The sequence below is a fragment of the Lytechinus variegatus genome, chromosome 10, assembly GCF_018143015.1.
Source record: "Lytechinus variegatus isolate NC3 chromosome 10, Lvar_3.0, whole genome shotgun sequence".
In the NCBI taxonomy this organism is placed as follows: Eukaryota; Metazoa; Echinodermata; class Echinoidea; order Temnopleuroida; family Toxopneustidae; genus Lytechinus; species Lytechinus variegatus.
This window is the reverse complement of record NC_054749.1, coordinates 31,012,648-31,024,574: the sequence shown is the minus strand read 5'-3', so window position 1 is coordinate 31,024,574 and position 11,927 is coordinate 31,012,648. Positions and strand designations below refer to the sequence as shown.

The 11,927-nt window shown below is 36.3% G+C and overlaps 1 protein-coding gene across 1 annotated transcript; it reads left to right on the top strand.

Annotated features, from left to right (window-relative positions):
• Positions 1 to 1,255: 1,255 nt before the first annotated feature.
• LOC121423081 (mucin-17-like) lies at positions 1,256 to 6,729 on the top strand. Its single transcript, XM_041618365.1, has 6 exons — positions 1,256 to 1,469; positions 2,329 to 2,383; positions 2,813 to 2,995; positions 3,442 to 4,074; positions 4,730 to 5,020; positions 6,443 to 6,729. The coding sequence occupies exons 1-6, from the start codon at positions 1,461 to 1,463 to the stop codon at positions 6,607 to 6,609; spliced, it is 1,338 nt and encodes a 445-aa protein (XP_041474299.1). The 5' UTR covers positions 1,256 to 1,460; the 3' UTR covers positions 6,610 to 6,729.
• The last annotated feature ends 5,198 nt before the right edge of the window (positions 6,730 to 11,927 follow it).

Here is an 11,927-nt window from a genome sequence, read left to right as displayed (position 1 = left end):
GGGTATCTACTTCGCTAGGAAAATTACGTGTTTAGGGTCAAATTTGCGGTGATAAAACAAAATTAAAATGTTTTGTAAATGATGTCCTTTTTGCGCCAACACTTCATGTTTAGGGTCCGTTTTGCGCGAGGTGTAGAAGTTGGGGTTGTACTAAACCAAATAAGGTAAAGCAGACGACCGAAGGACCCGTAACAATAAAACATTCCTGTACTTGTTTAGGGGTTCATTTCAGGGAATATTTTCCAAGAGTATCGTTTTGTTTCCAGTACTTGTTAAGGGTAGGGTTTCACACGCCAATACTAGTTAAGGGGTGCTTTTTCAGAATATGGAAATTACGTGTTTAGGGTGCTTTTCGAGACCCCATGGTCGCGCATGGTATCCACTCGTGAATGGAAGTGGCCCCCGGGGTCCTATACCAATTTCCCCAGGGGGAGAAGGGAGCACGTGATAAATTAAAAACACGTTGGTACGTAGCGGGAGGGGCAGAATTAATGCCCATCCCCTGAAAAAAGTGAAAAACCTTTCTTTCTTACAGAAGAGTTTTACAAAAATTTTACAAAGATTTACAAAATCTAATAAAATGTGCACGAAATCATTAAATAAAAATATCACTTAAGATTCGTTTTTCACATTCCCTCCTCACAGAAAAAAAAAATATGCGTATAAATTTCTGTAGAAAAATAACCGGGCATTACAATGTTTTACATGCATTGTCAACCTATTTTCGTTACTTTTCTAAATAACGAGAGCCCCCGAGTAGTGGCGGCACCAGGTTTTTAAAACTGGTGGGTGGCAAAGGAAAAGAGGGGGGGGGGGTAAAATTTATCTTGCATGTTTCACAAAATGGAGTGTTAAGCGCGAATCCTCACTGCTCGGATCGGATTTACGCCATTGACTAGTGCATATTTTTATACATCCAATTTATATATGCAAGTTTCTTCATTTCACGATTCTATTTTTAAAAAAAATAACTGCAATGCCAATTATCATGAATAACTCTGTTTGAGCTTTTCTATTTGAGTCTATGTATTTCAAACATTTTATTCAGAGTTTTAAATTCATCGTGTACAATAACTATCCCAACACATTACTGGCATTTACAAGTAGGCCTATCTTAATTACTTTTTAATAACGGTTCTTGGCAATTTAAGTCAATTGCCTAAAATATAATAAAAAATCTCATCGGAGACCATCAACTCCAATTATGAAGGTTAATAACCGTTAATAGAATCCTGAAAGCGGTACATTTTAATTAAGAGTTTCAACAGAAGGCTTCAACGACACACGACACCCCTATCAGCATAGCATTGGCCTACATAAACCCGGCGATGTATCAGCGATAAAAGAGAGTGGATTTTGTTGCTGTTGAGGATTTGACATCCTTATTTCAGTTTCTTTATTTGATTGTGCATTTAGTTTTGATTTTTTTCGAAGTCAATTCGCCGATTAGCCCTAGCATCATGAGATTGGTAAGTGGTAATACTTCGCACATCATATCTGCATTTTGTCGACCTGATTATAGGGAGAATACGCCATCACAGCGTATGTGGCCGGCCGTCAGGAGAATTAGATTTAATTTGAAAATACACCGATATTCAAATATCTATCCATTATCATGATCCTAGAGAAACTCTTATGGCCCTATAAAGAATTCTTGATAGAGTTGATATCAATCTAGCGGATTTTAGATAAGTGCTTTTTCAACACAGCAGTTAAAAAATAGCTGTATAAAGGCTATTCTTTTCTTTCATACAAAATTGAGTATTCATTGTCTATATAGTCTAATTCCTTTTTCATTCCTGCTAAAATTTCCTGACTTGTTTTAACTTTTAACTGATTTTGTATTTTTAGATTGAGTTAGGTTTATTGTATTTCTGATATTTTACGTATTTTTTCATCATGGGTTTGACCTAGATTTTATGTGAAACTTTGATGTATTACTTGGACCAACATTTTTCTCTCTATGAATCGTTATTTTTCCTTGTCCTCTGTTAAGTTTTGTTGATCCCTCAATCTATATTCCTTTGTATATATTACGTGTTTTTGTAAATGGAATAGGATTTTCAAGTTGAAATTAAAGTGTGGAAGACTCTATGTTGTTTTTAATTTCCCTTTCCAAGATAACAATTCAACAAGAAATTTAAGTCTATAGAATAACAAACTTGTGATCATTGTTTGAAAGACCAAGCTTTTAGCTCAATATAATACTCCCCCGGGTCTACTCCCCATCTAAAAACACAACCTTTCGGATCTACGAGGCTAATAGTGTAATAGAAACTCATAAACTCTTGAACAATATTTATGTAATTTGAATTCAATTTTATACAGAGAGGCATTTCACAGACAGAGGTATGGATGTGCGTCTGGATTCTTGTAACAATAGGTAAGCATGCACTATATATTTCACTGTCTATCCTCGCATAAAATTACAGTGTAGGCCTATTTTGAAATTAATTTACTCTTTTCATCTCCTTCTTTCTTCTTCTTCTTTCGCTTCTTCTTCTTTTTCCATGTTCTGCCTTTTCTTCGTCTGCTGCTGCTGCTTCTACTACTTCCGATCCAGATAGAGACATTATTTCCCATAGAAATGCTTCAATTTAAAGAAAGCCAAGAACCCAAGGAGATAATCAATCCGAAAAGAAAGATGAGAGGAGCAATTATTATAAAAGAAAAAATATATGAAGCTAAAAATAGGTTTTGATATAAGAGGACAACCTAATGAAAATTTGAAAAGCCTTTTTTTCTCTCCTTTGCGTTTTGGTTTTTCTCTCAAATTTATCGATTATTCTTTTTTTTATGTTTCCATGTATAGTCACCACTTCTGCTGTTTTAAAGTCACCATGCCTGACAGAACTAAGGAGTTTTTGCGGCGTCCTTCGACTACCATTGGGTCGTGAGATTCAGTTAGTCCCTAGGTCATTACGAAACATCTCTCATACACCCTACAAACTCCTGAAGTCTCTTGGGAATTCGAGTTTTATCTGCACACTCCCAGGTAATTACAATATTCAAGTAACGATCGACAACAAAAATGAAAATGGCATGTTCAATCAGATATGTCTTTTCTTTGAAGTTTTGAAATTCAGTAAAAGTAGAGATGTTCATCCTATCGGCATTTAGCACCCAACTCTTATTTTTAATAGCCTACAAAATTTATGCAGATACATAATGTGTGACCTCCCCCTAGAAGGGAAAAATAAATATTCATATCTGAAATGTTACTGTAGTGGAAAATATTTTCCCCATCGGTTATATGTTCACTGAATTGCAACTTTTTCATGTCTCGATCGGGACTTTGTAGCAGATGGACACAGAAAAGTATGCCAACCAAAGGTCACATCTAATGAAATTACTGGTTTATGTTAAAGTACTTCGTTTTAACCGATTGCACCCGTGACTTTCTGCTAAATGATTTTAACAATTTCAATTCCTAATGTTCAGTTCCAACGCTTAAAGATGATGGGGAATGGAATACGACTCAATTAATTACGTCTCATCAGGCAACCATTACTCATGAAACTACAACTGGGATATCAGTCCAAATAACAGGAGAGACTGGTGGGACTACAACTCCTATTTCGACCCATATCATTTCTGGAAAAGGGACTTCTGAAGCACCTGCACCTGCGACTGAATCGACTGCAGTTCTTGGGACGGATGTAACGAAGATGAGCTCTGAAGCAACTGCACCTGCGACAGAATCAACCGCAGTTGCAGGAACGGATGTGATGAGTACTGAAGCACCTGCATCTGCGACAGAATCAACTGCAGTTCCTGGAACGGACGTGACACAAATGAGTTCTGAAGCAACTGCACCTGCGACAGAATCAACCGCAGTTCTTGGAACGGATGTAACGAAGATGAGCTCTGAAGCAACTACACCTGCGACAGAATCAACCGCAGTTCCTGGAACAGATTTAACGCAGATGAATTCTGACGGAGAGTCTTTTACAGATGTTACTACGACTGAAGGGTACGAAACTTCTCCTTTGACTTCATCTTTATCTACAAAAGCCAAAACCGATCCGACCAGTACAAGTGTTCCCACCACGAAAAATTCGTCTTCTCTGTCAGGTAGGTAAACAGTATTGGGCCTAGTACATCTTTATTCCTGCTCATTGCTCCTTGGCCGACTAGTTTATGCTCCCCACAGTCATGCAATAGTTATGTGACTTTGCGTATATGCTTGTCCTTTTTTTATATATAATAAAGGTAAGTATTCACAAGATACAATGCATTGGTTTCATTTTAAAACTTATAGGGCTATTATAAACTTTAAATTCTGTGAGGGAAAGGTTCTACCCTTGACATGCCAAACTATGTTTTTCCTGTTTCTTTAGTATTTCATATACGTTTTCTCATTACGTGTCACACTTAATGCAAGAAATACCGAAGAAAATTTCACGCTTAAGTTCTCTCTTGTGACATGAATTCCGTTGCCACCCCTTTTGTCAATCAACATCTTCAAGAATTTAACAAAAAAATGAAATTTAAATGTCTGATGCCAGTAGGAAGTTTAATCTAAGACCACACTAGCTTATGGAAAGTTGACTATTTTAAATGCTTGTTTAGCGACCATGCATTTTCCAGTAGGTAGAGTAAAGTCAAGTCATATGGAACTAACAGCTAAACATAATTCTAATAACGTTTTCAGAACACCTTTGAAAATGAATAATTATTGTGTTTACATTAGTTAATAATGTGATTGTTTGAATATTGTGGTTTATAGTGCTGTGCCCTTCCAACTTCGTCCTCTATGGCCCCAAGTGTTACCACTTTCCACCTGTTGATGATGTAACCTCCTACATGAATTACACCCAAGCCAAAGACTACTGCTTCAGTGAGGTATCCACGGGAATGGCCGATGTAACACCGTTGACCATCAACAGTCTTGACGAGAATACGTTCTTGGTTGATGTTCTCCAAGACGTTGTGGATATCACTGGGAATGATTTGGTTTGGGTGAACTGTGATCCGAATGAGCGTTTCGACTGCATTCCGGATTCATCTTTGGTTAATCGTGAGTATTTCAGTTACGATCATTGAATCGCATCAGAATAGGCTATACCCAGTTCACACTGTCACGATTGAAACAGTGGTCTTAATCGTGTAATGATCGTATCAGAACCTGCATGTAAGGTCGTAACAGATCAGTCGAGGCAATCGTATTGATGGTATGATAATTTTGATTGGTTAGAAAAAATGCGATGAGATACGAAAGGCCAATCATAGTGTCTGTATTGAATCGCACGACAGTGGGAACGGGGTATTAGGGGTTGGTTTCTTTGTTGCGCCTGGGACACTGGATCGATCAGCTTGTGCTCAAAAGCAATCCTTGTCATCAGAAAATTATGCGCTTCAGTGGGACTAATGGTTATGGGGCGAATGAGCTGGAGACACACAAGATTTATATATATATTTTTTTGAAATACCATGGTCTCATCACATGACAATGTGATACATGACAATTCTAAAGAATTGAAGAATAGTATTTATCAAATTCTGACTTAATCATTATTTCGCCATTTTCCTCTCAAAATCCATATTGCATGCCGCATAAAAAACTATAAGCGCCCTCATTAAACCATGATATCGGTCTGCAAAATGCGTTTCGTTGCGATTAAACCATTTATTGTATTTCTTATGGGGAGTTGCAAGAAACTTGCGTTCAATTTTAAATAATCAAGCGTAAGTCCAATCATCAAGCGTAATTAATCGTTGTGCATTAAGTTTAGCTCCAATAATTAAACCATGGCACTTATCTAGGAAGCAGGGGCGATGGGTGATGGGGTGCACAGCTGCGTGTGTTTAATTCTTCATAGGTAGCACCCTCTGGAAATCTGGTAGTGTGTGTGTGTTATGAGTTTTTTCAGACGTGTACCAATCAGAAATTATTATTTACGTCTGGGACAGACCTTTAACGTCACCATCCGAAAGACGTGACCAGGGCTCGAACCTCTTCATAATAACTTCCCCACAGCTATACACTGTGGACTATATACAGGCGCACGTCACAACGCTGGTAGGTGTGCTAAAGAAGAGAAATGTAACCAAAATTATTTTTAGTGAAAATCTTTCCTTTTTTCCCTTATCAAATTCCTCGTGATCAAAATGACACCCATTATGTCGTGACCCCCCCCCATTTTTTTTTTCTTTTTCAAATTTCAACCAACACCCTCTGTTAAAAAACGTCCCTTGGGCTCTGTAATAATCGCAAATCAACGAGCAAATTGGCATTTAATCAAAGAACTTACCTTACGCGTTTGATATGGAATCGAACATAAAATAAGTTTCTTGCAACGCCTTATCAGCACATCCCCTAGTTGATTCAGTTGATGATAAGCACTTTTTTTTTCATTAAAACCACGTCTTTCCAAAAATATTGTGATTGGGTGATTTTATTTCAAATGGGTTATATTTGTATTTCTATCTTTTAAAACAGAACCTTTGAATGATATCTGCACTATTCTGTCTCTCATCGACGGTCTCTGGTACGGCGTCGACTGCTCATACTTAGCTTTTGTTGTTTGCCAATTTATTCCCGATGTGGATTGGTCGAGCAGTTCCGAACCTGAATTTAATTTGGGGATAATAGGCATAGGTAAATGAAATGTCAAATAATGGAATACATGTAGTAAAAAATACGTCATTGAACCGGAGTATAGGGGAGTTTTTCATCATCATGTTACATCCATTCACATATTAATCATAATTGTTTCCATAATATTATTCCATTGTAAGCCTATTATTTTCATGTTTTATTATTATTTTTATTACTATTATTATTATTATCATCATTATCATTATTATTGTTATCATTATCATTACTATTATATGAGTATATTTAGTAGTAGTAGTAGTTTCTGTTTACCAATGTTTCAACGAAGACCTCCCAGCTGTTCATTGTCATTTTTGACCGCCATTTTCAACACATTTTTTAACCCGTCGTGTGTCCAGGAGCGAGTGTTTTGGACTTTTTATTGAATTTGCTGTATTGCAGGGCTATGTTAACCCTAAAAGGTATGGGGACCTCAAAGTTTCGAGCGATATTTCCGAAATGCAAAAGATAGCGCCACAAAATTTCATGTTTTTTTTCTTTGAAGTCTCTCGACGCCATATGACTTTTTACTGGAAAATGAAATTCATTGAAAAACCAATGAGAAATAAAAGATGAAAAAACAAAGAAATACATAAGGGAAAATTTGGCTTAGCAATTTTTCTTTGTGGAAACCTTTGAATTAGATTACAAAGACGACATCTGGAAAAAAAAAGAAGAAAATTTGAAGTGAAATTGGGTGTTAAATATGCAAACAATGTTTTTCACGAATAAATTTGAATATTTTATTCATAAAAACTTTTAAAAAAAAATTCTCGGATTTTTTTTATACTGGCTTTTAGCTTATCTGGTAAAAAGTGTGCGTGCCAAAGTTCAGCGCGATCGCACGAACGGCGGCCGAGATAAGAAAGGGGGCATCACCCCACCCCTCGTCCTCACTACATCTCAAATAGCCCAGTCCTTTTATGGTTAACATGGTTAAACAACTTTTTTCTGCTACCTTTTAATTTTATTTCTTTTAATTGTATTTCTTATCTGTTGAAATTATGCGTAGATAATTAATGACTCTATGATTCCAGAACACAAACATAATCAAAGATTTCTCTTTAATATTCAGGTTTTGCTCTTTCGAATTCATAACATGTTGGATTGTACTAGTGGCCACGTATTCATATCAAGATTATCTCTGAAAGTGGAGAATTTAATTGTCAATATATTATTGTCGTCAAATCTTGATCTGTTAAAGAACAATTCCACTCCAACAAAAAGTCGATTTGAATAAAAAAAAATAAATAAGCATAATGCTGAAAATTTCACCAAATCGGATGTAAAATAAGAAAGTTATGACATTTTTAAATTTCGCTTAATTCCACAAAATTATGTACATACTCCACTGTAAAAAATATTGGGTAAAATTCTTACCATTACGAGTGTAATTATGTGCCCTACCAATTGAATACTTACCCAATGCGGGAAGCGTATTGTCCAGTAAGGTTAAAAAATAAGCAGCAATTTCTTTAGAATGGGCAAAATTTTCATCACACTGGATAATAATAATAATAATGATAATATTTTATTTACCCAGGGAAGTCACTTCCAGCGGTCACTGCATAATTACCTTTTTTTTTAAATCTAAATGCCTTTGGTATGACTCGGCCAGGGATCGAACCCACGACATCCCATTCATGAGGCGGACGCTCTACCACTGAGCCACTATGCCCGGTTGGATAAATAAAAATGTCAAAAAGAAATGCCCAATGTTGGTTGGACCATCCCTCATGGAGCATTTTTACCCAACATTTTTTAGAGTGTACCGGTGCAGATGCTATCAAAATTTACCGAAGTTTATCAATTTAAGAGTTTCATCTTCATGTCTGAATGATTCATACATCGCATTAGTCCAATGCGAAGTATGAATAATTCAGACACGTGTGGATAAAATCATAATTGCATGGAATAGTCATAGGTCCATGTTACAACTAATGAATTTGTGATTGGCCATTCGATGTGTTTCCAATATCAGAAGATGGGTTTTAACTCGAGATTATACTGTAAAAAATGAAGTGCTACGTGCAGTCACTATACAAACACTGTATAAGTGCTAAATTAGCACTTCATTTTTTACGTTGTATAAGATCACACAAGACCAATTCATTTTAGTTTGAGGATAGTTTGAGTCGGGAAGAGGTTTGTGACACCGGGGTGCAAGGGTGACCTCCCATATGGTTTTTCAAGTATGTAGTAATATATATATATTGTCAAGTGAGAAAAGAGAAATAAGGAAGAGGAAATAAAAAGAGAAGTTTATCATTATATGAATGGTGTTTTAGTGAGTAATAATTTTATAGTTTTCAAGTCAGCACTGCTGCTATATTGAATCGCGTAGTGCAGGTGAGACTGCCAGAGGCTTCATGATATTCCCATAACAGGCAGTTGATCCCTTATTGAACCAGATTCTGAGTGCCACTAGCGTACCTATGGGGGAGCAGAATGCCCCCCCCCCCGACGAGTCACAACTGATCACTGACGAAGTTGAAGACTTTTTTTTTCTTTTTTTTTCTTTTTGCTTGTCATTTTTTTTTTTTTGGGGGGGGGTACGAAATCCTTTATTTGTGGTTGAAGACCTTTGTTTTGCTTGTCAAATTTTTTGGCGGACGATTGCCCCCCTGTGGAAAATTTGGCTTCGCATTGTGATATTCGATCATACTGGCTATAGATAGACAACTTACACCCTGCTCCATGCCTTCCTTCCACTTTTCTGCTACCTGATTTAGACCCCCTCCCCCTAAAAAAACATAAAGAGAGGGGGGGGGGGGTGCACAATCACAAAATACGTCACATTACCGTTTCATTTCCCAGTTCTGAGCGCGAGAGGGTTTACATTATCATGCACTGAACTGTATTACACCAACATTGCCGAGGATGCGGACGAATAATGGCGCCAAAAATAGATACACGTAATTCAACACAGTTATCATGGTTATGACGCGTATTAACCATACCGGATCAATAACATCGTCTATACAATGGGAGACTCGAAGTGTGGAGGTATAATGAGAAGATAGAAATTTTCCATTAAGTTGGTCACTGATAAATCAAGATGTAATTGATAGCCGGGAGAGGACACCTCGTGTGAAAAAGAGAAAATGTAAAAAAAAGCCCCCAAAGTGCTCAAATATAAGAGAAGCAATTTGATGATTGGGTGAACAAGACCAACAACCTAACAATTTAAATTGGATGTATGAATTTTCAACTTTGTGACTAATTATAGTTAAATCGAACGGATTTCAAATTGGCCGCATTCATGGCATTGTGATGTACAGCATATTCACAAAATTGCTAAAATTTAATCTCTCTTTTCTTTTTTTTAATTTTCATTTCATAAGCTTTGTATTTTTTAGGAGAGATAACAATGATAAGATAAGATAACAATTCCCTGTATGTTTCTCTGGGGAAAAGGGGTATAGGCCAATATGAAAAAAAAATCATGACAGTATAATACAACTACATAGGCAGCTCTTTTTCGTTGGGTCATTTTTTCAATATCAAGACTTTTGTTTTCTTTTTCATGTCCGATTTCTATTTTTCAGTCATCATAAGACCTACCAAAAAAGAAAAAAATCATCACCACTGATGAAATCGGATGGTCATCATTTTACTTATATTCTAAAAGCATGAAGAGTGCAAAATCAGCATCACACATTTGCCCTATCAAAATTTACCGAGGTTTATTAATTCAAGAGTTTTATCTTCATGTCTAAATGATTCATACATCGCATTAGTCTAATGTGATGTATGAATAATTCAGACATGTGTGGATAATTGTATGGAATAGTCATAGGTCCATGTTAAAACTAACGGCTTTGTGATTGGCCATTTGATGTGTTTCCAATATCAGAAGATGGATTTCGGAGTTGATAACATTTTGCCGTCAAATTTTCTTGGAAGTCAATATCGAGCGTTTTTTTTTTAGAGTCGATGGGCCCTAACCAGAGGCGACAAAGGGAAGGAGGGAGGTTGAAGAGGAGCAGTGTGGGAGTGTAACTTTATAATACATTAACACTATAAATTGCATAAAAAATACGAAGTCAGCTTTAGATTATCTTGCCCCCACCTCATGAAATCGGTGTATCTTGCCCTAAACTTTTTTTTTTTTTTTTTGGGGGGGGGGGTAGTTTCGACCTATTCTATCTATATATGGCCAACTGTTTTTGTCTACACATGATCGTGTGTACGAGAACACAAATTTAGACAGTGAATTCCCTTTCTGAAATACGGGCTTGTCATAACACCGGCTTCGATCATCATAAACAGTGGCGTTATGAGCCCCCCCCCCCCGAAAAAAAGGCCAAAATATGGCGTAGACCTATCGGTTATAGTTGAGAGTGAAGCAATCGAGAAAAAAGTTCGACATTTTTATTTAATTTTTTTTTATTGATGTATAGATTTTTGTACAATATTTAAAAAATGATAACATATTTCACCCTTCTCTCTTTCAATTATCTTTTTTTTTCTTGGTCGTGATTTTTTTTGGGGGAGGGGGGCAAGCTTCCCCAAGCCCCCAATCTGTAAACCTGTGATTCAATATGATTTTATATTTTGGTTCCGATCGTTTGCGATCAAAAGTCCCCACAGACAAAAGGATAAATTGATTTAAAAATGGAAAAAAGAAAAAGGCACCACGCTGCAAATTTCATCAATATTGCATTTTAAACTTCAGCTTATTTTTCACAAAACAGTTATATGGATTCCACGTGGCAAAGCTGCCAAAACAGCCTCAAAAAATAAATATTCCTATTTAAAGGAAACCAAAACCCAAGAAGAGAAGCAATCTTATGAGAAAGAATAAAATGAGAGGAGTAATTTTAAACTTGTTTTATCAAGTTTGAAAACACTTGTTGTACTTTTTTATGATGATCCTCAAATTGGCAAACGCGCTTCAAAATGGCTGATTTTTGGACAACCATATTCACTGGACCCCTCAGAAGAACAGCCTGTGGCTGAAGAGTGTCATCCAGCCCACGAGTGGAAATTAAATAAATAAATAAAATGAATAATTAAATAAATAAATAAATAAAGACAACTCTCCATTTGTTATGTGCACAAATTTCAAGATTTTCCTCATTATCTTTCAAATTGCATCTTGCCTCCTTCTGAGCAGAACATGTCACTGGAAAATATAATTAACACCACATATGACATGGTCAGGATGAGATAATGTGAAATATGTAGAATAAAGGGGAAAATCTGAATTTTTGTGTAGTGGAGAGTAGTGTCCACAAAATCAGTCACTTTGAAGCACATTTGCCAACAAAACTTTTTAAACGTCTATATAACTTGCTTATTTCATAACCGATTTTGATGAAACTTG

Bases quoted from the DNA above. Each gene is read 5' to 3' on its own strand.
- LOC121423081 (XM_041618365.1), top strand. The intron at 4,075-4,729 runs GTAGGTAAACAG...TGTGGTTTATAG, and splicing joins AAATTCGTCTTCTCTGTCAG to TGCTGTGCCCTTCCAACTTC. The intron at 5,021-6,442 runs GTGAGTATTTCA...CTTTTAAAACAG, and splicing joins GGATTCATCTTTGGTTAATC to AACCTTTGAATGATATCTGC.